The sequence below is a fragment of the Astatotilapia calliptera genome, chromosome 3 (assembly GCF_900246225.1).
Source record: "Astatotilapia calliptera chromosome 3, fAstCal1.2, whole genome shotgun sequence".
Classification (NCBI taxonomy): domain Eukaryota; kingdom Metazoa; phylum Chordata; class Actinopteri; order Cichliformes; family Cichlidae; genus Astatotilapia; species Astatotilapia calliptera.
Window position 1 is genome coordinate 11,191,899 of NC_039304.1, and position 26,007 is coordinate 11,217,905.

Here is a 26,007-nt window from a genome sequence, read left to right on the forward strand (position 1 = left end):
ATTTACTGTCAAATTCTTCAGTTGCTGAATGGGCTGCATAGTTTTCATAAATTGCATAGTTCAGAATAGCTATAATTGTACCAGATGGTTGCATTCAGTTAAGTTGGACTAGACTGTAATACAAACCGTTCACTTTGTCAACAATAAAACTGACTGAAATGAGAGAAAGACTGAGTGCGAGACTTTGATATTAGATAAAATGAATATTGATAAAGTTTAACTTTATGTGCAGAATAATATCGTATCGTGCGTTAAGTATCGTGATAATATTGTATCGTGGGATATATGGTGATTCCCACCTCTACAAAATAACGGATTAAAATATCTGATACCAATGATGTGTAGCCAACGTAGGGATTTAAAAAAAACATACGGTACTTAAATTTGACATTTCACAGGTTTTATCTAAAACTGAAGTGGGTCGTTGTGCCAGCTAGAAGTCAAGCAGCTGCATTTTGAATCTTCGGTGTTATAATGGTCAACCAAGATGTGATAAAAGCATGGATGAATGTTTAAGTCCTTTAGAGACCAAATTAGCTTTCATTTAGCAATAGATTGTAGTTGGTAAAGCTGCTGTTTATAACACTGATTTAATTGTTAAAAATCAATGAGCTATCCATTAAAAACACCAAGATTTCAAATGGAATTTGAACATAAGTGAGGATATTTGTGGAGCTTAAGGGGGACCAAATAAAATATTTTTCAGTTCTAGTTGAAGTTTTTTCCCCATCCAGGTTTTTGGATGATTCACTGTCTCTTTGTAGGAGTCCTTAGCAAGTAGATAAAACTAAGTGTCATCCACATAGCAGTGATATGAGTTTCTGAATGATGGTGATGCGGTGGGTCATTATATAATTACATTTGCTGACATTTTAAAAACATCTGGAGCACAAAGCTGTTTTGCAGAGTCAAGTTTCACACTGGTTTTCCTGCATCTGAAAGACAACCTTTACTGCCCAAGAAAAGGAAACCATTCTTCATCTCTAGGTCTAATAAATGTGGCATCCCTCAAGGACCCAGTTTAGGTCCTGTTCAGTGTCAAATAGCTGCACTGAGATCCAAAAATCAAATCAAATCAAATCACTTTTATTGTCACATCACATGTTCAGGTACATTGGTACAGCACATGTGAGTGAAATTCTTGTGTGCGAGCTTCACAAGCAACAGAGTTGTGCAAAATACAATAATGTAAACAAGCAAAATACAAGAATGGCTACATCTGAAACTAATAAATATATGTACAATATATAATAGTATATGCATTTCTGGATGTGTATACTAAATATTTTTCTGTGTGTGTGTGTGTGTGTGCACATATTTTACAAATTAAATAGAGTAAACAATAAATAAAATATATAAAAATATACAGAGTTGAGACATGTGCAAAACAGTGGCGTTACTGTACAGTATGGAGTGCATAATGTTAAAGTTCCAGTAGTGAAGCTGAGGTGTCTATGACGTGTTCAGCAGTCTGATGGCCTGGTGGAAGAAGCTGTCTCTCAGTCTGCTGGTACGGGACCGGATGCTGCAGAACCTCCTTCCTGATGGAAGCAGTCTGAACAGTTTATGGCTGGGGTGACTGGAGTCCTTGATGATCCTCCCCGCTTTCCTCAGGCAGCGCTTCCTGTAGATGTCTTGGAGGGAGGGAAGCTCACCTCCAATTATCCGTTCAGAGCACCACACTACTCGCTGGAGAGCTTTGCAGTTGTAGGCAGTGCTGTTGCCATACCAGGTGGTGATGCATCCAGTGAGGATGCTCTCAATGGCACAGCGATAGAAGGTCCTGAGGATGCGGGGGCTCATGCCGAATCTTTTCAGTCTCCTGAGAAAGAAGAGGCGCTGCTGTGCCTTCTTCACTGTTTTGTGTGTACTGACCACGTAAGATCCTCAGCCAGATGTACACCAAGGAACCGGAAGCTGCTCACTCTCTCCACAGCAGCGCCGTTGATGGTGATGGGGGTGTGTACTTCTCTGCACCTCCGGAAGTCCACTATCAACTCCTTTGTCTTTGCGACGTTGAGGGTGAGATGGTTGTCTTGACACCAGTGGGTCAGGGCGCTGACCTCCTCCCTGTAAGCTGTCTCATCACCATTGGTGATAAGACCCACCACTGTAGTGTCGTCCGCAAACTTCACAATGATGTTGGTGTTGTTAGTGGCTGTGCAAGACTAGAAGGGTGACAGGAACCAGAATCAACAGATAAAATGATATCACTTTACACATTTAACAGAGCAGGTTTTATACTTTGCAGGTGTCTGTTTCAGTTGGTATTTTAGCAAACGTAGGACCGCATAATACAGCAGACGTCTCTTGCAACCTGTTGGATTCTTTTGTTTCACCCAGAAATTGATGTCAGCATAACTAATTCTCAGTTTGCTAATATGATTAAAATATTTTTAAAATCATCTAAAAAAAAAAAAACATCTAGGGAATCTGTGAGGAAATGGGAAAGAGCTGGCTCTATCTCGGGTGTTCGTTGCAGGAGTATAAGGCAACAGGACAGCTTTGTCTAAATAGATTACTGTCTGTTTACTTTAGGCTTGAATATAAACAAGGCAATAACACAAGTAGACATGTGACTCCCAAAAATATGATTTTTACCATGATGGTGAAAAAATGTCAGCTGCAAATTGCACTCCGAATATGATCTGATCTGTGAAAACACCTTTGCATTATTGTCACTGATTCTTTCTCCATCTATGTGTAAACACCATCCCTTCTGTGTGACCCCCTGCTATTTTACAGTTATAAATTATTTATAGGATATAAATAAGGAGCAGTCTGGACTGTAACACTGTAACACCTGCATTTTTTTCCCCTCACTCCACCTACTCACCTGCTAGTGAAAAATGACATCCAATCTTGGTGCAGACAGATTGCAGACAACGAGAATGCATAAACTAGCAGGTGATACGATTTATTTTCCTCCCTGAGATATCCAGACTGCATTTTACCGTCACGTCTAAATTATATCTGGATTAACATATGGCTTCTCCTCATTCATTATGAGGCAAATAATTGCAAGAAAGGTACATTGCCATATTTTCTCCAAAAATCTAAGTTAAATTGGTAATAACTGAACGTTATGTTTAGCCTACGGAAAAGTGTTGCAAAGTAGTGATGGAGCTGACTTGTGTGCAGTTGTGCCAACAGGCTGCGACGTCAATACTTGGCTCACAATGCTGCTTTGACAATCACCGGTAAAGCTGATTGCAACAAGAGTAATAACGACGGGCTGTGAGCAGAGTAGCAATAAAACAGACACTCTTGTGGTGATAAACAAAGCGCTCCAAGGGTAAAAGTTGGGCGAGGACGCAGCCAGATGTCATCTTTTGCCGGGGGGAAAAGTGCCTGTTATTTAGTATGTAGCCAAAAAAAAGGCAGGGATTTCTTTTTTGGTTTTTCCTCAGGAGGCATGTATGTGAGAGTTTAAGTATTCCATGTTGGAGGGAGCCTGAATTCAACATGAATTCAGCTCTACAGTACATGTGTTCACTAAAAACTAATACTGTACTCAAAGGTGTGTGTGTGTGTGTGTGTGTGTGTGTGTGTGTGTGTGTGTGTGTGTGTGTGTGTGTGTGTGTGTGTGTGTGCGCTAAAGAATATGCAAAGCATTTGGGAACTCAAGCCGCTATCATCACTTGCAGGAAAGTGTGTGTGAGCACTCGTGTTTTGCATGCTGTGCGCATAGCTCTGAAAGCTGGAGCTCAGCGGTTGTGTCGGGGCATCCAAATCAGGAAGGGGCCTCTGAGTGTTTGTGTGAGACGTTACTGAGATGAAGACGTGTTGAAAAGGAGACAAAGTGGTAGGTAGGGAGAGCCCAAGTGTTTGTGTGTTTTGTCCTTTTTCTTTTTTTTTTGAGTGTGCATTAAAAATCATTAGGGGAAATGGAGTGAAGGGACTGCTTGTGCATCTGTGTGTGTGAGTGAGTGTGATGGCCACAGGCATACTGAGCAGCCTCATAATGAACACATTGATCTAGTACAGCAGAGGAAAAGGACGACCCTCCATGCATTAATAGTGACGTTAATCTTCTCCTCCATTATTTCCGAGTCTTTCATTAGATACGACCGTTGGTGTTATTTCTCTCGTGTCTCTGCCTCGTCACATTTCTTTTTTTTATTTCAACTTTTTGATTGCACCCTCCACCTATTAAGTTTGTTTACACGTATAAATAATAGATGTGGATGTCGAGAAAATATTCTAAACTTGTCCAGGTGAAACAAAAATATCCCAAGGCCCTTTATTTAAAAAAAATAAAAGACGACTCCTGTGTACTAATAAAATCCTGCTTGTCATAAACTGAGTTTAGATTCTAAACATAAGATGATATTTTTAGTTTTAGAGTAAAAGTAATAATTGGGAAAACGGTTTATTTTTTCTTTTTTGGCCAAAATTGGATGACATGTTTGTAACAGAAAATGAAGATTCAAATAGATGGCCAGTGAGACTGACTGGAAATTGAGGGAAATGTTTTTCTGCCCCTTTAAAGTAAATCAAGATTAGACAAACCCCGCAGGTGTGGAGTTGGTTTTAGGTCAGGGGTGGGCAACTCCAGGCCTCGAGGGCCGGTGTCCTGCAGGTTTTAGATGTGTCCTTGAACCAACACAGCTGATGTAAATGGCTAAATTAGCTCCTCAACATGTCCTGAAGTTCTCCAGAGGCTTGGTAACGAACTAATCATGTGATTCAGGTGTGTTGACCCAGGGTGAGATCTAAAACCTGCTGGAATTGCGTCACAGTTACAAGTGTTACTAAACTGCCTAGATGTGAGTTTCTCCTGTTTTACCTTTCTGCTAAGCTGCTACTGATGGTAGCATCGTAACGTACCATCTGCACTTTCCCAAAGTGAACCCTTTAATGGCGTGAAACACATCGCTTCTTTAGCTAATATGTTTTGTTTTTAATCAAACGCACTGGGTTTGCCAGTCTTCATTTGGCTGGCCTGTAGCTTTGATTTTGATCCAATAAAAATGTATTACATAACCATATCCAGCTTTCGCAAAGCTGCTTGGAGACTGGTATGTGAGGCAGCAGCATATGATCTAGTTTAATGCAGTTATTGTTGGCAGATTCTGTAAATGGAAGAGGAAAAAAAGGTCCACAGGTTTTTGAAGTCTTACTGCAGCGATAGCATTGGGCAAAAATCCCTTTTTGTTTTGGTCCACAGCTTGTAGCCCAAGGCTTGGCAGTGCAGCACAGCCATGTGAATCCTACAGCTCCTGTCGCTTTTGCTCTCCAGCTCCTCTCCCAGTAGTAGACGGCTAAGACTGCAGTGTCATCTTGTGTTTGTGCCCGTATCCCTCGGAAAACAAACCCTCTTTTCCCCTCACTAGGGATGTGATCAATGGGCAAACGTGGAGTTTTCCCACATTTTCACTTCGTATTTTGAAAGAACTAACGGTCTCATTCATAGAATTATTTAAAAAAAACTAGTTTTTGCTTTTTCTCTTGCATTCAACTCCATCTTTGCCTTTTATTAGTATGACTAGCATGAGCTTTAATATGCCCAGGCACATTGATCTCTCCCCTACATCCCTCCTCTCTCTCAGCACTGCATGTGGGGCATGCATCTGTGTGTGTTTATTCCCCAACTGCCTTCTCCCAATTACATGATTTCTGAGTAATTGTGCTGTTGCAATCATTTGAAGTCAATCTGGTTTTGACCGTCATCCAAATGCCCAAATTATGGTTGGTTGTTAGGTCAATTGGGTCCATATGTGGGTTACGTTTAATGGGGGCATATGCTTAAAGGTAGTTTGCCTACGTGTGTGTGAGACGGAGACATTCATCTATAAACTGCAGAGATAACTGAGTGGATCGGACATTTATGGGCTCAAGTTTCGTCACACAGAATACTGGGGTGGTCCTCTGGGGTTCAGTTTGCGTGTGTTGGTTCTGTATACTTGTGTGGATGAGGTTTTCTTTTTAAATGTCACTTCAGAGTCCACATCGGGCTGCATGCAAAGACACTTTTGACAGACTTGGAGAAATTCTTTCACACAGTTTATACCCCACCGCCCTTCCTTTGGGACATTAAACAGTGATGAACACATTTAAAGCTGCTTCAAGAATATATTAACGCATACTTTCACTCAGTCCCTCCAACTCTCTGCTCTTTTGTGCTTTTCCTTCTACTAATCGCTCTCCTATTCCTCCCCCCCATCACTTTCTGTGGCTCCTACAACAATTCAAAGCAGTCTAGTCACATTAAGTCAGGCTTGCAACAGTGGAGGGAAAAACAGGCAACAAATCAAGTAATGAAATCAACTCCAACAATTAAATATTTCTCCTGTATGTTCTCCCTTGTTCACGCTCCCTCTCTTGGCTAATTTAGAGAGCTTAATTGGCGCTGTAATACGTTGGAGGCAGGCAAACACCAGCAACATAGAAATAAAATGTAATTAGTTTTACAGTTGACTTTTCTCCCTGTTCCTCACACACGTGTGCTTATCTATTGAAGCTGGGACTGTTTGAAGTACTGCGTTATTAAAATTTTGAGTTTTTTGTGACATTACAACTTGTTTACTGATGTGACGGTAGCGCGTATGCTTTGTATCCTTAACTGTTTAACACTGAGCTCTTACTCGAGACGCTTTCTTCAAAAAAGCTGGAGCTTTTTTTTTTTCTTCAAGTGATTAAATTGCAGAACAGAGCGGCAGCATGATTGTGGTCTTGACTCGCTTGCTTTCATATACTGTGTGTGAGTTTGTGAAAACGAAGCCTTTGTTAATTCAGCGTTTTTACTGACACACGTTCTCCTTTTTTTTCTCTCCATCTCTAGACCAACATCCCGTTCCTCCAGAACGTTCTGTCCAACCACCAGTTCCTGCACTCCACAGTGGACACCCAGTTCATTGACGAGAACCAAGAGCTCTTCAACCTCAAACCCACTCAGAACAGAGCCCAGAAACTCCTGCACTACCTTGGTCAGTGCAGAAACGATACATTGTAACACTTAAAGGTGGAAAACAAATCAATTTACATGATCCATACTGACTGAGCACTGTCACCATTGATTGTTGGGCTTAGGTTTATTGCCCATCAAAACTGTAGCACTTTTCCACAAAGCTAAGCTTATCTAAGACGAGGCTATTAAGAAAGATTAATAGCTTGGCAACCAACTATATCGAGCAGAGCTGCTTGTTTCTGTAGCTACTAAGAGTTGGGAAAATGATAACATTTCAGGTGCTAAAGACCTTTAGATTAGGTGCTACTCTACGAAGGAGGTCCAACTTACTGATAAGACCAGTAAAGTTAAATATTCTTATCTCAGGCTTTCACCAAACCTTGGGTTTAAAAAGACAAAGCTCAATTCTGTGCAAAAGGGAGATAACCTGGATGTCTAATGTGCAGAAAACCTCTCGCACACAAATGTAGCAGGACACATGTGACACACAAGTCCTATAATCCATACCCTCTTGTTTTTCAGGTTTGCTGGATGTCTTCTAGGCTCAATCTGATTTGTATTCTCTATTTTTATGCTCGTATCCAGGTCATGTGATGGTGAATGGACCAACAACACCCATCCCAGTCAAAGCTAAGCCCTCTTCCACAGACCCCGTCGTTCCTCCCGTCACCATGGGTACGTCAATCCAAAGGCAGTTTCACCAGTCATTGCACACAGTTTTCCCTCACAAATTATTCAGTAAACTCCGATGGCAGCTCGCCCTCCCAGTCAAAAATCAATAACACATTGTCCCAAACCGTAAAAGCATTTGGCTTAACGAAGCTTGGGCCTGAGCTTCAGTCAACAAAATGTTATAAGGAAAAAAAAAAGTTAAAATAAAAGACAGGTTGTGACCCACAAGACGAGTGTCCAGGACTGTTATCATAAAAATATCAAAATGCATCATCCCACATTGAATTTATTACATTTGGACTCATTTAGCAAGGTACTGCCACAGCAAGTGTCACAGGTTCCTCTTTCTCCTGGGGCAGCGTTGCTAAAAATGTAAACACTTGTGTATCCATAGGGCACTTTGGATAAAAGCACCTGCCGAATGACGAATGGTCTGTCGAACGCTCTGATAGCTGTAGGCGGAAAGGCCTTCCTAAATGGCTCCGTTTAGCACTTGGGGAGGTAAAGGGTTTTAGCCCAGAGTGCTCTGCTGAGCTGTGAGTACAGTCGGGGAGAGGTGCAGCTCATTGTTTCTGAAAGCAGAAGTTCTCCGCTTCTCACCCCGCTGTGTGCACGACTCCCTTGTTAGTCTTAAAGGAAAGGCCAAGGGCCAAGCTGGGCTCTTTGATGAGCTGCTTTGGGTCTCTGGAGTGAAGCCACCCCCTTCCCCCCTCAAGGCTAACTACAGTGTTAAAGTACATTTTGTGAAGAACAACAAGGCTGTTTAAATATGTATTTTTAAAGTTACGTGTTCTTAGTTTTACTCCTAAATATGTCTTAAAGTTATTGAAACAAAGGACTTATGCGAATTAATCTGGTCTCCGGGGTCATTTTGCAGTGGTTTGCTTTTTCTCCTTTCTCACTTCTCTGTCAGGTGTAAATGTATTCCATGCACAAACCGCATGAATTTATGCAGCTGTTCCCTTTTGACAGCAACGAAATAGTCAGCCGTAATAATCTGACATGTTTATCAGCACCCCGTTCTGCCTCAGCACATACCACAGCATGCCTAGTAAACATGAATTTATAGCAAAATAATGTGAATATTACGAATCATAATGAGGCATAACTAATCAAATCTGACATCTAAAACCCGTGCACAGTGGAACGGAATGGAGCAGAATAGGAGCGAATGATCTGCGGCGTTTGTGCACGTCTGAGTGTGCATTTCCCCATGCATGCCCTCCACTGTTTTCATTTAGGCAAATTTTCTGTTGAAGGCCATCATTGCCTGTCTCTTGTTGCAGGAGAGCAAACACACATGCACATGTGCATTAAATCACACAAACCTGACATATGCTGCACCAAATGCTGCAGACAGAGTCCCTTTGTGTACACACACTGCACATACCTACTGTAAGCAGCTGATGAGATAGGTGCATGCAGCACAGGGACGCACAGAGGCATACCTAAAGCCTAGTAATGAGATTTGTAATGTGCTTATATCCTTTCTTTCATTCAACAGAGGGATTGAGAGAAGAGAGGGATTAGGCCTGTATTATCACACTCTGTGGAGAGAGGGATGGAGGGAGTGACAGGGCTATGGAAGGAGAAAGGGGTTATGAAAGGAGGACAGAAGGCTCGGGCAGCATATAATCCCTGTATATGGAGAAAATGGTCAAACGGGTGTGGTGACAGGTGAGACACAGATAAATTGATCAAGATATTGGCGAGAAGGGACAATGGGGAAGATATTTAAAGGATTATTGCTATGTAACACTCTCTGATAAGAGAAAAGCAAAGGTCAGTCACATTGGGATATCTCAATTTCACTTTTAAAGATAAGCAGTAAGCAGTTTGGGTCCCACCACACTGAGGAAAGATGGGATGGAAAGTATTCCTGAAAGACATGGCGAGGGTGTTCTGACAGAGCCTGTTAAGTACTCAGAGGCCATTATTTTCTAATTAGGATTTGTAGTCTGAAACGTTCCTTCTGAAGGCTGATTGCTGGTGGTTCATCCATGTTGTAGAAGTACACCTTGTTCCAATTATTATCTGGATTTATTTAATGGAGGACATCTAGAGGTTAATGACCAGATGCCTGTGAGCCCGCTCTAGGAAGGATGACTAATAAAAATGACAGACTATTTTCAAACTCCCCATCGTGCACTGTATTTCCATTTTTGGAATAAAGTGTAGAAGTAGTTTGTTGTACAATATTGTGTTATAGTATACAGGAAAAAACAGAAACATGGGCTTAAATCCTTAAAATCCCCTTTTTGTTTTCCTCTGCTTGTTTTTTAACCCGTTTTTATTACCAATCTTCAAACAAAAATGGCTTTCGCTGCTTTTGCTTCTGTTTTAGAGCATTATAATTGGTCTTTGTGAAATTTGAAGATACCTTAGGTGTTGTGTGTATATAGCAAAGTAACTTTATTCACTGGCCATGCAGCTGGTTTTAGGGGGGAAAATGCTTTTCCTGAACTTTACTTCCAGTCAAGTTTTTAACCAGGCTGTGTGTTTATGAATTATTTATAGACAATAATTTGACAGTTACAGCATACCTGACTTTAGTAAAGCACTAATTAGTAGTCCCACCGGATCTGTCAATTAAAATGTTCCGAAACGCAAACAAACACACACAACAGATTTTTTTTTTGTAGAGAGATGTCAACTTGGAACAAAGGTATGGCATACTGGTTTTATTTTAATTAGGTAATAGTGATGCTCGGGGCACTGTAGCTCAGTCTTATCAGGTCATATTAGCTGCTGTTGTGGAGCAGGAGAAGAATATAAAGGGTACGAGGTATGAAATAACATCAGCCTGAGCAACAGAGAAGGCAAGAAAGCCGGGAACCAGGAGTGAGGTGTTTTCAGTGCAGATGACTGGGTATGTTCGTGTGCAGATTGGTCAAAATCAAGCACAGCAACCCGGGAATTGTATCTCTCTAATAGTTTTTGCACTTGTGTGTGTGTGTGTGTGTGTGTGTGTGTGTGTGTGTGTGTGTAAAATCTACTCCAGAGCCAAATGTTTTCTAGGAAACTGTGGCATGCTATAAGCTCTGCAGTCCCAGAGCACACGCCCTCATTTTCTCACTGTTCTTTAGATGCGAGGACGTCACAGGTGGTTAAAAACAAAGTTTCTAAGATTTCATTTTTTGTGACAAATGCAACTTTGACAATGAATCATCCAGGCTCCCTTATTCATAGATCTTGATCAGTTCAAACGTCTGTTTTCTGCTTCAGCAGCATGACTTCACAGAGCTCGTCTACTCTGCCAGTGTGAGCTCATTTTGTGTTTCTACGTTAATGTGTTGCTGTGCGTGTGAACAAATGTATTTGTGCTGCTGTGTGTGCATGTGTGTTGCCCATTTTACTTGTGCAGGCCTTAGAGACAATTATAGCACAGATCATTTGTTTTCGGAGATGAGGTACAACAATAAAAGGTCAAGAGCAAGGATAGAGTGAGAGTGAGAGAAGCAAGGTTGGAGGACATCTAAGCTGGCAGAAAGTACCTCATTAACGAGTGTTTTTGATTGATGATTGTACACAGCACAGCAAAAATAGGTCCAAATTGTGCTTCCAGTATTTTAATACCTTGGGTTGTGCCTGTGTTTAATTGCAAAGCAAAGAGAAAAAGATTAGGATAGAAGGTTGGTTATAGCGGCGTAGAGCCAGGGCTATGTGATGTTTGTTTTGAGGACCACTAAGCTGTAATAAACTGGAAATGCCAGCATTTGTCTGGGGGATTCCACATCAATTTTTATCTCTCCTTGTGGATGATTTTAGCAGTTGTGTTATGTTTCAATGCTGTATGTGACATTATAGTCTTGTGAGCTAACCAGAAACACTTAAACACTGCCAGCATGTCCAACAGTCTTCATCTCGGGTCCCTCTGGGATTAGACCGTGCAAGATTTAAAAAGCACTCTTAATGGATGTGATGCTGTTTTCCTGTTAAGAGTTCATCTGTTAGCTGGAATTTCTGTGTCCCGAAAGACTGAAATATCTCAGTTAATAGATGAGTCACCATCAAAGTCATTGGTGGTACCAAGAGAAGTATACAAACCAAAATTAACCTCAAACTCATTTATGAACACATACTAATTACAAACTGTTAGATGCTCACAAACAAGCCTCAGGCATTAAACATGGTACACGATATACTTGTTAAACATTTATAGCTATTTAGCAAGTATATTGTGGCAGGGAGACACGGTACAGCCTGTACAGGCTGCAAGTCAGGGCTAAATATTGACTGCATTGTCAAATTTGCAAAAGCAGAATTTGCTTTTTTGATCCGAGACCTAAAATCAGGGGCACATTCCAGAAAACGAAGGACTGAGAAGGAGGAGACGTGACGGGCAAACTAGGAACCATCCTAGAAGTTAACTCTAAGCTGGCAGCATGTTGTACGAAGCTCTGTCACTTCTGTTTTACTTAAGGTAGCATCTTAGTTTCTATATAAAACCATAGCCGTAGGAATCACTGTCAGCAAGAGCAAACCATTTTCACAAATTGGTGGGTGGTGTGTCTAATAAGCCAGCTGCTGAGCTTATATTCGTGAATTCTTTTATAGCTGATCTCCTGAGCTGTGGGTGATAGGCGCAGCATTGAGAGATGCCATTACCTCATTAGTAGACGTTATGACAACTGCCAGACCTGCTAATGGCACAACTTAAGAGAAAACTCCATGTTCATAGAGTACATGTGCAAACTGTTTACTTGTTAAACGGGTGTAAATCTGTTAACTTGCCACATACTGTCTGTTTTTTTAAAGTCGATACACAAAGACTAAAAAGGGGTGCTTACACGTTGTGTCTTTACCCTGTTTGAATCAAATGAAACCCTCTTTGCTCTGCACTGCTATAAGTGCAACCCTGTGATGTGTAAATAATTTTTATTTTACATTTTTCATTACATCAATCCATTTTCAGTTCATAGACGTATTTGCACGACCTTGTGTGGTGGAATAAAAAAAATCTTCAAACATCTGATTAATATTCATCACATAGAGCTATATTATCATTAAAGCTTTTCCTTTTGCCTTCTCTTCAGTGTTGCTCTCCTCATTAACGTGCTCTTTCCCTTTCCCCACTATCAGGTGACCCTCCTGTAGGTTTCCGTGACGTGCTGTTGCGTGATGGTCCTGAAGGATTTGCCAAGGCTGTCCGTGCCCACAAAGGCCTCCTGCTGATGGACACCACATTCAGGGACGCTCACCAGTCTCTCCTGGCTACCAGGGTTCGGACCCATGACCTGAAGAAGATCTCGCCATTTGTCAGCCACAACTTTAGCAACCTTTTTAGCTTGGAGAACTGGGGAGGTAAGCTTCCTGGTCGTCACGTTACGATAAACTCGTCCACTTTTGTTGCCCTTTTCGCCCCTAAAAATGTCCTTTGTATGACGCTGAATGAAGTTAAAAATAACTGAGCTGTAATGTTTGATCTCCCATAGGCAGTAGTGGTTTGCTGGCTATCTAGTTAAACAAAACCTTTCGACCTGCTATTTTATTGCATCTCGTCATCAGTGCCTCTCCTTTCTATTCTCCCCGCACTCCTGCTGTGATCGTCATTCATTGCGTCTCGTACTTTTTCCGGTTTGACCTGTGAAACTTGTGTCACTGAAAACAATCTAATTCTTCCACCTGTTCTTCCAAAACGGAGTCCCCAGCAAGTTCCCTCAATAGACAGTGATTGTACCTTTTGCCTACTCTTCAATGAATAGAGAAAATCACACGTTATTGAAACTTCTTGAAGCGTGCGCAGTCCAATAGTGTCCCTGTATAATATGCAATTACTCTGAAATTGAAGCAAAAATGCGAGCAGCATGTTTGAACAGCTGGCTACATGACCAATTATCAGCACTTCTTGATAACGGTCCTGTGTGAAGTGCAATTGTTACGAACTGGTTTCAAAGAGTACATTCACCCGTTAGAACACTTAGGGCACACACATTCACAGGAAGGATATGCCCAGAGAAGCTCTCGAGGTTGAAACATTCAATTTAATGCTAAATTATATAGAAAACGACCGTGATTGAGGAGATCAGAAGAACAAAGAAGTAAACAACAAATGCCTTTCGCTATTTCAGGTCCTGTTTTAGTGGCCGGTTGGCTAAATGCTGGTTGAACAGAATGAGGTGGGAAAAAAAGACATGAAAGAGTCTCTGGTGAAAACTCTTTGGAGTTATAAACCCTTTCTGAGATTAAATTCCTCTTGGAAACTGATCATGGTGCACCAGTTAAGGGAAAAGCAATATATTTCATTACTGTGGGAGAGCGCTTTGAGCTGATCTCACATTAAGCAACTGTCTACTTACTTCATGTTTGGACAGATAAAAAGGCTATAGCAAAAGTCAATTACTGAGTAGATATTTCAATAAAAAGGGCTTAAATGCTTCCTGGCTTCCATCACCCGGAATATTGTGGTGTTATTATGAGACTGACCGAAGAAAGAGGATATAAATTCAGTTTGGCTGTGTTTGAGCGGCGCGTTAAACCAAATCTTTAAACAGACTCTGGAAGCTTGTAGCAAACTTGGTTTTTCACTGTGAAGCAAATTGTTGGATAGGTGCCAGAGAAGCCTCCTGTCTGCATGTGTCTCATTACACGGTGAAGCTGCTCTTGTGAAGGCACGTAACAACCTTCTTTTTTTTTCTTTATTTAATGTCATTTTTCTGTATTTGGCAACTCAAAGTACATCCACGTTTCCAGCAGAGGCCGTACAAAAATGCTTTTGAGCATCATTTGCAAACATAGCTTTGCTTCTGATGATCCCAACACTATAATGCAGTCGGTTTCTCACTGTGGTTGTGCACAGCCTCGTGGGGCAGTTGTCAAGCCTTTCAGAAGCTCTGGTAAATCCTTTTTTTTAGAAATGGCTTGGACGCGTCTGCACAGAACGTTTCGTGTTCCAGAAATGAGGACGATGTCAAACAGTTGAAAAGAGAAAAGACACAGCATGCTTTGAGGCCATTTTTATGGTCAAACATCGAAGAGAACATCCTTTTCTGAGCAGACAGTTAATGTGGGCTTTAAAAGTCTAAAACATTGACCCATTGGACTGTTTCAAAGCAAGCTGAAGAGCGGAAAGTCTTTGTATAGGTTGAATAGTGTGATGTACATTTAAAAAAGGCCTGGCTACAGCAGTGGCAATTCAAACAATATAGTAAGATCATATAAAGATGTCATTTCCATTTTACACATTGGTTTATTTAGAATGTAGTGATTCTTAAAGGTAGAGTGTGTAATTATGTCTTCCATAAATTAATGCATTCTCATAAATTTAGAATAAATCAGTTAAAAATGCACACAGCAGCAAATCACATCAACAGTTGGCTCTATTATAAGGTAAAGCCCCTACAAAACAGAGAAAACCCCAACAATCAGACGACCCCCTTTGAGGAAGTGCTTTGGCGACAGGGGGAAGGAAAAACTCCCTTTTAACAGGAAGAAACCTCAAACCACAGATCTGTAATAGCAGATCGCTGAAGTCGGAGGTTGAATGTGGGCTGGGAAAGTTTACACAACTACTGATATTCTGTCAATAAGCTGATATTATGAGCTGAGGAGCGTAAGATTGATTTCTCTCTGTTAAGAAAACTTTTGGCAATCACGTGAATTGGAAGAGAAAGGTAATCTGCTAGTGGGTCCTCTTGAGGCCTCAGTGCTTCCTGCGTGATATGGTTATGAGTCAGAGAAAACTGCACGGTACTTTCTCATAATTATTTAAACACTTAAAGGCAGATTTCATTCTAAAAAGAGACACTCCCCTGAAAGCTTCCTGTAACTTCACCGAGTGTCATCTTCTCCATATTAATTAATGTTGATTAAGCCAGTTTTGCAGTAACGACACAGCATTTAGAGCGCAATGAAGAATCCGTCACCAAATATTTTGACACAAGATGTTCAGTTTGGTGCTTTTGCTCGAGAGGGGTCAGTGTTGGTTTCAAACCCAACATCAGGATCTTTATTTTTTATTTATTTATTAATTTTTTTCCCCACAGCTTTTCGTTTGAATGCCTCTAAAAATGTGAAACCTCAAAACAAACCTTAAACTGCAGTGATATTTTACTGAGAATTAAGCGACGACTTTACAACCACCTTCGACCACAGCGCTCCTTTTTCGTAGTCAGTCTCATCTTTTGCCATTGAAACCTTTTTCTGATTTGGGGCGGCGATGCCATCCTTTATATGTGCGAGAGGAAAGCAGCGGTAAGACGGCAGCTAGGTGAAAGCTTTCAGGATGGTATCCTCTACCCACCCGTTCATGAAAGGGCGGATACTTCCCAGGACACAGCAGTACAACAAAATACAAATGACTACAGATGGCAATAACAATCCTGTTTTAGCTAAAGTGGTCCTGACTGAAAAGATCTCTGAGGTCACATAAGACTTTATAGAAGCAAGTCACTCACAGGCCAAAGTAGTGCGTGCCAAGATGAGTGGATTTCTCTTCAGATAAAATATGTTGCACCTTTTCATCCTCACTGTTTTTAAAATCCAAAGTTCCCAGACTGACTAGTTGCCAGCCTTGTTTCCTCACCTCATATCGATTTAGGGTGGAAAACAAATTGGACTACGTGCAGTTAAAAGGTTGGCTCTAGCACCCACCATCCCACAGCGGCCGCTTGTAAAAGTACCTCTAAACAGCTCCTCGTAAATCACTTAATAACCACTGGAGAAATGACGACCAGGCCTGCCTTAAGAAGGCGTCCCTGTACAGTGCACTTTTGTTACAGAGAGATCAGAGGTGAAAAATATTACTCATCTATGCTAAAGCGAGACGATCGTGTGAATATTGAATTCTCTTACCCTTACTTAATGTCCCTATGTAGGAATGTTTTTGTTTTTTTTAACACAGTGGTCTTAGATGGGGAATATTGCTTTCACATGTTTCAGCTGCTTAGAGGCAGAATGAATCATTGAAGAGATTAAGCCTGTGAAAGCCCTTTGAGGATTAAGTCCTTTCCTGATATAGCGTTCCTCCCCACACCAGCAAAGATGCAGTAAAATGAACTGGGTCACATAATGCGTCTATATGGTTTCCTCAACTATTTTACACTTGGGAAATTTATCAGATGGGGACACAAAAAAGTAGATTCTTAATTGCTCTATGCCATCATGCTGCTATTTGGATCTTGTTCATTACACAAGCAGTTGTGTAATCAGGCGTCTCGCAGGTTTTCAGGTATGCAAGCAGTTTGTCGGTACGAGCGGGAGAGAGTTGACTGCACAAAGGTGGCTCGAGCAAACTACAGTAACAAAGTGGAATCTCAGAGGACGTAAAAACTGAATCAATGTTACATCAAGGCCGTATTGCGCGCGCAGGCAAAAACGATAAATGCTGACATTGGTTTATGTAACTCAGTAATTCACATGGATATTAATCATCCTTATGTATAGTTGGATCTATTGGTATTTAAACAATGGTACTTTATTTCCTCTGTATGCCACCACAGTGGATTTTAAATCAGACAATGAAGAAGTGATTGAAGTGCAGACTTTCAGCTTTAATTCAGGGTACTGTAGTACTACAAGAATTTTGATAGAGGGCTTTTTTCTATCTTTTTTTTTTGTTTGTTTTTGTTTGGTTTTTTTGGGCACACATTCAACTCTGAGTGAAAGCCTTTCTTTCCAAAATACAACCCAAAACAGGCAGGCTGCAACATTTTCCTGCCTAACGTCCTGCGTGTGAGACCAGCTGTCAGTCTTCATTTGCGTTATCAAATTATCAGAGTACATTCTGCCGTCCCAGATGAATTGCTCACCCAGCATCATGTCTTGCTATCTCACGTGCAATGAAACATTCATACTAGTATGTTTAACATCACAGGATTGCTTGAAGTCATTTCCACTCCAAGCTATTGGTTTAAGAGATGCTGACATTGGTTAAAATCCCCCCCCATCCCAAATCTCTTTAAAAATTATGAAGAGGCGGGTTTTTCCTTGGCAATCCTTACATCTTAGAGTAAGGAACAAGCAGTTATACTTGGTATTCTCTCCGTGTCTAAACATATGAGTGTTCAGAAAATGAAATTTAATGATGACAGTGTTGGATCAGCAGAATATCACTGGAGGCTTCAATATTTCTGGCTGATATGATAAACGGGTATGAGATTCGCTAATCTACTCCCCCAGAAAGGGAAATGAGCGGATTGCTATCTCTCCTTTTTGCGTCTACCACTGCAACATTTCTTAGATTTTTAAAGTGACTTAAAAAAAAATGAATATGTTTGAATGAACAGTATGTGAAGCTATCATCGGATATTTCATCTGAGCAGCCATTACTGTTTTAAATCTGCATGTGTTTGTGGGTAATGGGAGAAGTTTGAAATATAATTTTTTTGATTTTGAGATCAAAGTCGGGGTGAAAGATGAGAGCTGACGTAAAGTGTAACCTGTGCGTGTCTGTAGGTGCTACCTTTGACGTGGCCATGCGATTCCTATCGGAGTGTCCCTGGAAGAGGCTGCAGGAGCTGAGGGCTTTGATCCCAAATGTCCCGTTTCAGATGCTGCTGAGAGGAGCCAACGCCGTGGGCTACACCAACTACCCTGACAACGCGGTCTTTAAGTGAGTGACGTGCACATTTTCAGATTATTCAGGTTTACTATGAATATGTGTATTCTGAATCCAAATATGTCCATTAATCCAGTGATGAATGCCCCCGACATGCACGCATGTCCAGCTTAAGTTGCATTGCCAAAGAGATCTAATGACTATTACAAACCACTGGTGTAGTTTTCAGTATTCAGTCAGTATCCGGTCATCCAGCTTTGGACAGCTCAGCTGACACTTCGTAACACTGGAGCGGCTTTATCGTTTTCCCCATCTGGCTTTTTTTGTTTCTTTCAGCTGTGTTGGAAACTGTTTTTATTGATTTGTTGAAAAACATGAATTTAATCAGATTTTCTTAAAGCCACCTGCTGCTCCTTCTGCTTTGTCTGTCATTGTGACATTATTTCAGAAATTTTCTGTCGTTTCTATGGGAACAACATTGTTAACTGTCAGGTTCATGCATGCACTTTTTGTTAAATTATTGAAAATGAAATGTATTGTTGTTCTTGAATAATATCACGCGGAGGTGTTTATTTCTAAGCAAAAAGTACAGCAGAAAGCATTTCTACTCCAGACTTCAAATTTGGATTAAACCCTCCGTCAGACCTGTTCTCACTGATTGTTCAGTGGCATACGTCAGCCTTTTCTTACAGTTTCCCTTCCTTAAGAATGGCTTCTTGACAGCTGCCCTTCCTTTAAGACCATTTCTGTTGAGGCTTCATCAAAAAGTCATTTGACAAACTGATGCGTGTCTCGGTCTTGTCAGGTCTTTGCTGGATTCTTTCCCCCAGTTCTTCAGGACATGACTCTCACATGTTCAGTTGCTGTAGACGATCTTTTAGGAGACTTATTCTTATGCTGTCTGCTTATCCAGTTTCATTAAAATTTTTAAGGCAAGGTGTGCAGACACAACACCAGTTCCTCCCTAAAGTTCCTGTGAAATGGTACGGTCCGAAGACTGAACTGAAAATAAGTAAAAAATCAAAACGATGTCCAACGACAAACTTTCAAAGACCTTCAAAAAGGCTGGAGAAATATTATTAAAGAACATTTTAGAAAGGTGTCTGCTTCTTTGGAGGAAGACATTTTAATCATATTCACATATTTTTCATTCTTTTCTGCTCATGATGTAGTTTGGAATTGAGAAATGATTTCAAAATAACAAAATGTGTTTTCTGTAAACCTTTTGTGAGTTTTGGTTACATCCTTTTGTTACAGAATCATCTTTGTAGATTTTGTTTTGTACACTTGCACAGCCTTTTCCACTCTTTTCCACCTCTGAAAAGTGAATATACTCCCCAATGCTCATATAAAATTTGCACAGCACTCTTACACCACATTGGCTTTTTAAATTTTTAAGAACAGTTGCCTAAGTGTCATATATAATTTAGATTTCCCATATCGATAAAAATTAATCAACATACGATGACACTGTTTCTGACAGCTTTATGAGACGAGCTTCATATTTCATGCTGTTTTCCAACCTTTTCAGCAGTTAGCTTCTTGAAGCTCAAGTTAATGACATTAGGGATGTTTTATAGCTACTTGTGTTTGTAATAATTATGTTATAGCATCTACCCAGCAGTAGTGCGCCTACAAAATAAAAGCTGGACATGTCCAACCTAGCCTTCCAGCACAGTTGCTTCTCCTCTTGATATATCTAATTAGATGCACCGTACGGTGGCTAGCCACAAACCACACAATTTACTCACATTTAATCAGGTCAGTTGGTTGATGTGTTCCTGTTGTCTCTCGGCATGCTTACCGAGGTACACATCATTGATACAGCTGTATATTAGTAATGCACTTAGGGCCATGAATATTGCACTACCTCCACACATGCACCGACACGCCTGCAGTTCTTTTCCAGATGGATTGACAAGCTTACTTTGTTGATGTGCATGAGTAATATATATACAAGCTTACACACCTGCAGTGCATACACAAATATTAGAGCCTGGATCACACAACTACCCTATCCTTACACATCTACTCTAACCCTCCTTTCCATACACCAATCATTTATCCCCACTCATAACTCCCATTTTTATGCTTCCATTCGTCTCCCTGCATAATACACTTCTTACCTTCCTTTTAACTCCCCCTTTCTTTCTGTTCCTCCTGGTCCTCGTCTCCCTCTTCAGTCTGCGTCCCATAGGGAGAGTGCCATCGAAAATTTGCACATCATTGTGATTAATGACTTTGATCTGTTTGCCCGGCTCCCTTTCCATCCCGCTTACACGCTCACTCCCTCACCCGCAATGTTTTCAGTGCAGCGGCTAACAGCCAAGTGACCTAAGCGTCTTCATTAGCTAAATCAAATCAAAAGAGTAATTCCGTTCTATTTAATTGATTTAAATTCTTTTACAGGGTCATAGTACACTTTGGAGGGAGAGGGATGTGAAATGTTTGCGGCCTAAAGAAATGAAGGGGTCATATGATTGCTTACTAGATTAGGACTTTATGAACTTCTTAACAACAAAACTTATCCTCCTGCATTGCATGAATGATGATCACTTCAGCTCTGAGTTGGATATCTAGGGCAATGCAGTGTTTTTTTTCCATTTGGTGCCAGATAGCATAGACTAGACAGCGCTTGTATACATTGTACTGTATTTCTAAATAAAGACTGGACACAGACGTTTGACAGCTAATCCTCTTGTGGCACAAATGAACACACAATGCGTATTTGTTTATTTGCCAAAATAAAAGCTCTCAGTCTGTGTAAATACTGCATTCACAGTAGCACAGCTACAGTACGTACTCACCCCGTTTATGAAAAACCTGATTAAGATACCGAGGCCAAGGCAATAATAGGAGGGATTTACCACTAGCAGCTCGGATAATGAGGCGGCTATACATTTCTCTCCAGTCATTGTGAGCTCCTGTGGGCTGTGTAAGCGTACTTTTAATGAAAATAGTGGGAATATTGTATTTACTCAGGTACAGCAATATTTATGAGTGCCGATATGGAGACGGATATAAACAGCTTATCCCTACCCGGATGTGCACCATTATCTGGAGTACACTGTGCATGAAGACGAACTCATTATGTACGTGTGAGTGAGACTGTGTGATAATCTCACCGTGTACAGGCAGTCCTGACAGCATCCATGACCTGATTACAATTAACATTTAAAAACACTACAGTTTGTGTGGGTCGACTAACACGATCGCCTCTCCCGCTCCCACCATAAGGTTCTGCGAGGTGGCCAAGGAGAACGGCATGGACATCTTCCGTGTCTTCGATTCTCTGAACTACCTGCCTAACATGGTGCTGGGTATGGAGGCTGCTGGAGCAGCAGGTGGCGTAGTTGAAGCTGCCATCTCCTACACAGGTGACGTGTCTGACCCAATGAGGCAGAAGTACTCTCTGGAATACTATGTCAAACTGGCAGATGAGCTTGTCAAAGCTGGAACTCACATCCTATCTATCAAGGTAAGTAAATAAAAATAAAAAAAAGACCTGGGAGCGGTTTAGTGCTACTCAACTTTGGCAGCTGCACAGGCCATCTTTTCCTTCCCTCTGGAAAATCTAAAGTTTTTGGAACTTGCTTTGCTCCTGTGTGGAAATCCTTGCCAGTTTGCTTCCAGACATAAATAACATAAATAGTATCAGGTGAAGAGCTTTTATGAAGGCTTTCATCTTCAGATGCACACATGCTCTCTTCTTACACCAGCAGTTGTATGTGTAAGTTCTGTACATCATGATTGGAGCTTAAACTACAAACTAAACCTTGTCTAGCTGTATAACATGGGTGGTGTACAGTTCAACTAGCACTTGAATGCAAATATCTTTTGTGTTAATGGTAAAGCTCCTTTGGCTTGACTAATTCGAGAACTTGAAAACTGACCAATATTTCATCATGTGAGCAAACTGTAATATTCTGCATCTACAGTACTGATCTTTTTCTGATGCTGTTACATTTGGTGCCATTAGTATGGAAATTAATGTTTAATATCCAGCCATCAATAACCAGTGTCCACGGCATACACACCTCGCACATGGATTTAAAGTGACACATTGAGTTACTCTCACAAGTGAACTGTTGAACGCAGCTGAAGGTTTTCAGCTTGCTTCAATTAAATTAACTTGTATATTTGAGCTTCTTATCTAAATGAATAGACTGATAATGCTCACAATGAATTAATTTCTTCATTCAGGCATGACCGAATATTTTTAAACGTGAAATGATAAACTCGCACTCTGCCACAGTGTGCACCATCACACGCAGCTGTGACAATCTCATAAAAAGCTGGCAGAGCTAATGAGGTTAACTTTTAAAGGAGGAAACCGGCATGTATAATAATTTCTTGAAGTGCAATGATCATCAAAGGGAGCACAACTAAACATCTAAGCTCTGCCTGCGATTTGTATTAATATCAGTTATAATTTAAACTTCATAATGAGTGTAGAAAATGTGACTCTTCGTTCTGTTGTGCTAATGAGTGCGTTGCATGTATTCCTCAGACCTATAACCTTTCTCCCCTCCATCTCCCACCAGGATATGGCCGGCCTGCTGAAGCCAGAAGCCAGTAAGCTTCTGATCAGCGCTCTGAGGGACCGCTTCCCAGACGTACCCATCCATGTGCACACGCACGACACAGCTGGAGCTGGTGTTGCTGCCATGCTGGCCTGCGCTGAAGCTGGTGCTGATGTAGTTGATGTGGCGGTACGTATTTAACGTGTTTCTTCTATGAGACTTAATAAAGTGGGACTTCTCCATAACTTTGATTTAAAATTGATATCAGGGTCATTATAGGATGCTTGCCATATGGCGAGTGCTAACTGCTATTCGACAAATAATGAGAAAATAATTATTTCAGTCTACACGCCAGTTATCCTCACAACATGAACAAACATTAATTTTCTACCAGTTCCTGCAGTTTGCATTGTGAAATGTCACTGAAATTAAGATGGAACTGTTGCTGAAGCCAGGATCATTTTCCTTACTGCGATCACTGACGCATGCTGCCAGCATGGGCAGATTCATTATAACAATTGGCTACTATTTGCTGTTTGTGCTGTTCAGTTCTTTGTAACACCGTATGCAACAACTGATTGCCCACCATGGATCGGTTAAACGCCCACTCAGCATTTGTATTCATTGGTTTATCTGTCAATTGCAATAAAGTGTGCTAAAATTACTTTTTCTTTGTGCTTTCATCAGGCATAACGTTTTGACCACTGATAGGGGAAGTGAATAAATCTGATTATCTCTTCATTACGGCCACTGTAGGTGGATGGAATATATTACAGAACAAGTGAAAATTTTTTCCTCTAAGTTGATGTTAGAAGCATAAAAAATGGACAAGCATAAGGAGTTGATTTAGTTTGACAAGGACTGAAGTGTGATGGCTAGACTGGGTGTTGACTCGGTCAGAGCATCTCCAAAACTGCAGCTCTTGTGGGATGGTCCCGGTCTGCAGTTGTTAGTATCTATCAGAAAGGAAGCAACTGTGGTGACGGACGGTCAAGGCTTAGTGATGCACGTGGGGATTGGCCCATGTGGTTCGATCCAACAGATGAGCTCAAAGTGCTGAAGAAGTTAATGTTGGTTCTGATAGAAATGTAGAATACAACATGAGCAGAGGAGCATCAGTACTGTACCATGGAGCAATGAAACGGTTTGGTTTAATGACTCGCGTTTTCTTTTACATCACATGGATGGACCCGGTGCTTGTGTCACTTACATGGGGAACACCTGACACCAGGATAGACTATGGGAAGAAGTCAAGCTGGCAGTGTGATGCTTCAGGCAATATTCACATGGAAAACTTTTGGTCCAGCCATTCATTATGGATCTTACTTTGATACATGCAACCTAGCTAAGTGTTGCTGTAGGCATGTACACCCTGATGGCTGAGGCTAATGTGCACTGCTGCAAAGCAAAAAATGGTTCGGCAACAGTTTGAGGAGTACAACAGAGTTTGAGGCGTTGACTTGGCCTCCAAATTCTCAAGATCTCAGTCCAGTCGAGCATCTGTGGGATGTGCTGGACAAACTAGTCCAATCCATAGAGGCTTGACAGCTTACACGACCACAGCACACCTTCAGAGGTCCAGTGGAGTCCGTGCCTCAACAGCTCAGGGCTGTTTTGGCAGCAAAACTGGGGTCAATACAATATTGGTCAGGTGGCCATAACGCTGCCTGGTCAGTGTAATTAGCTGAAGACTTTGGGAAGGACTACATGTACAGGCGATCTACAAAGGTCATGAATTAGGTTTTCGGTCAAACAGTATTCATATTGATTGTTTCTCTCTAGGTTGACTCCATGGCTGGGATGACCTCCCAGCCCAGCATGGGAGCCATGGTTGCCTGCACCAAGGGGACCAAGCTTGACACTGGTATGTCACACACTCATTAGCCTCTCAGGTCAGTTGTTTAAAAAAAAATAAAGTCATATAAAGAATTACAATTATTTTTGGCCAAAGGAGCACTAGTAAGTATTGCGATGAGTAACTAAATGTTTAAAACTACACCTGCAGCTTGGAATTGTTAATGAGATCAAGCTCAGAATACATTTTTGAGTGTCCTGCTTCAGAGGAGGAAAGGCATTGATCAACAAATCGATGCATGAGTCAAAGTCAGGCAGACCTGTGTGTTCTGCTCAGTGATAATGTACAGTACACAGTCGATTGTTAGAGGGCGATGTGAAGAAAAGGAGACAGCAAATAGAAGGAAACCACTGTGGTCAATAAAAAACTCCTCCTCTGATCCATAAGATAAATGGTTCACATGGTTTCATAAACAATATCAGCAGTAGCCATTATTAAGGTGGTCGTATTTCATAAGTTTGCTAAAAGTTGAAACCTGATGTGCAGCACAAGCACATCAGGAGCATCCTTGGAGCGTTTCAAGGGTTTAAGGTTCTCTGAAAATGTCTTAATGTCACACTTAGTGACTGATTTGCTTTCCCAAACAGCATCGTACCAGATATCTTGTTGTTGGCCTTTGTATTGTGCATTATGTTATATTCTCCCACACCTCTGATCAGCGACTGGGCTCGGTGACCTCCCACAGCGAGGGCAGCAGAAAAGATGTGTTAGCGCACTCAGTCGTAAAACTTCTGTTTAAAAATTGAAGGGAAACGAATCGGGTTAAAGGAATTAAAAGTGATATGGAGTTTGCTGCTCAGTTATGTGGAGTAATGCTGTTGGGAATACTGACTCAGCTCTGCTAACCAGATGTGATAGCTCATTTCCATTACTCAGAACCTTAAAATGCCCAGCTAATTTTGTTTACATGATATGCATACTGCACACTGTCAGCTGTCCTTAACATAAGAAGTTTGGCACTGTAGGGTAAATTATTGGCGATTATGTTTTAAATAGACTGGCGTAGTCGCCCTGATATTCTGTGACACACTATTTTCTATCGCCTGTTTTTTGCCGTGTGGTGATTGTCCTTAGTTTTATCATTGATCGCTTGGCATAGACTCTTATGTAGCCCCATTGCAGTTATCCTCAAGCACAGACTCCTCAGTCTGTGGTGATACACACATGTGCATCCCTGCTTTGCATATTTATTGGTGTATTCTATTCTCAGACGTGGTCTGAAGAGGGTTCTGCAGTTCCTGTCGTGAATAAAATCACTTTTTGTTAAACTGATGCAGAATCTAGCAAGCCTTAGTTTGTTTTACATGGTTACATCAGTGCTTAACATTTAAAGTAATTAACCCGTACATGAGAAAAATCCCACCTTAAACTGTTAGTTTAGAAAATGTATTAGACCATATCATAAAACCATGAAAGCATAAATATAGAAAAATAGTTTAAAACTTAAAAACATATTATTTATTAGGGCAATAACAGGCTTGGTTCACATTTTTACACCCAAACTCGAGTCGGCACGCTGGACCTTAATCAAGCATAACATTTACTAAAG

At 41.0% G+C, this 26,007-nt stretch overlaps 1 protein-coding gene across 4 annotated transcripts in view; it reads left to right on the forward strand.

Annotated features, from left to right (window-relative positions):
- Nucleotides 1-26,007, forward strand: part of pcxb (pyruvate carboxylase b) — a 291,444-nt gene that overhangs the window by 227,834 nt on the left and 37,603 nt on the right. For all 4 annotated transcript variants that reach the window (XM_026161745.1, XM_026161746.1, XM_026161748.1 and 1 more), the window contains exons 13-19: nucleotides 6,785-6,929; nucleotides 7,496-7,585; nucleotides 12,665-12,886; nucleotides 17,978-18,134; nucleotides 21,318-21,558; nucleotides 22,625-22,792; nucleotides 24,386-24,467. In XM_026161745.1, coding sequence (XP_026017530.1) covers nucleotides 6,785-6,929; nucleotides 7,496-7,585; nucleotides 12,665-12,886; nucleotides 17,978-18,134; nucleotides 21,318-21,558; nucleotides 22,625-22,792; nucleotides 24,386-24,467 — 1,105 coding nt within the window. The remainder of the gene's footprint in view (nucleotides 1-6,784; nucleotides 6,930-7,495; nucleotides 7,586-12,664; nucleotides 12,887-17,977; nucleotides 18,135-21,317; nucleotides 21,559-22,624; nucleotides 22,793-24,385; nucleotides 24,468-26,007) is intronic.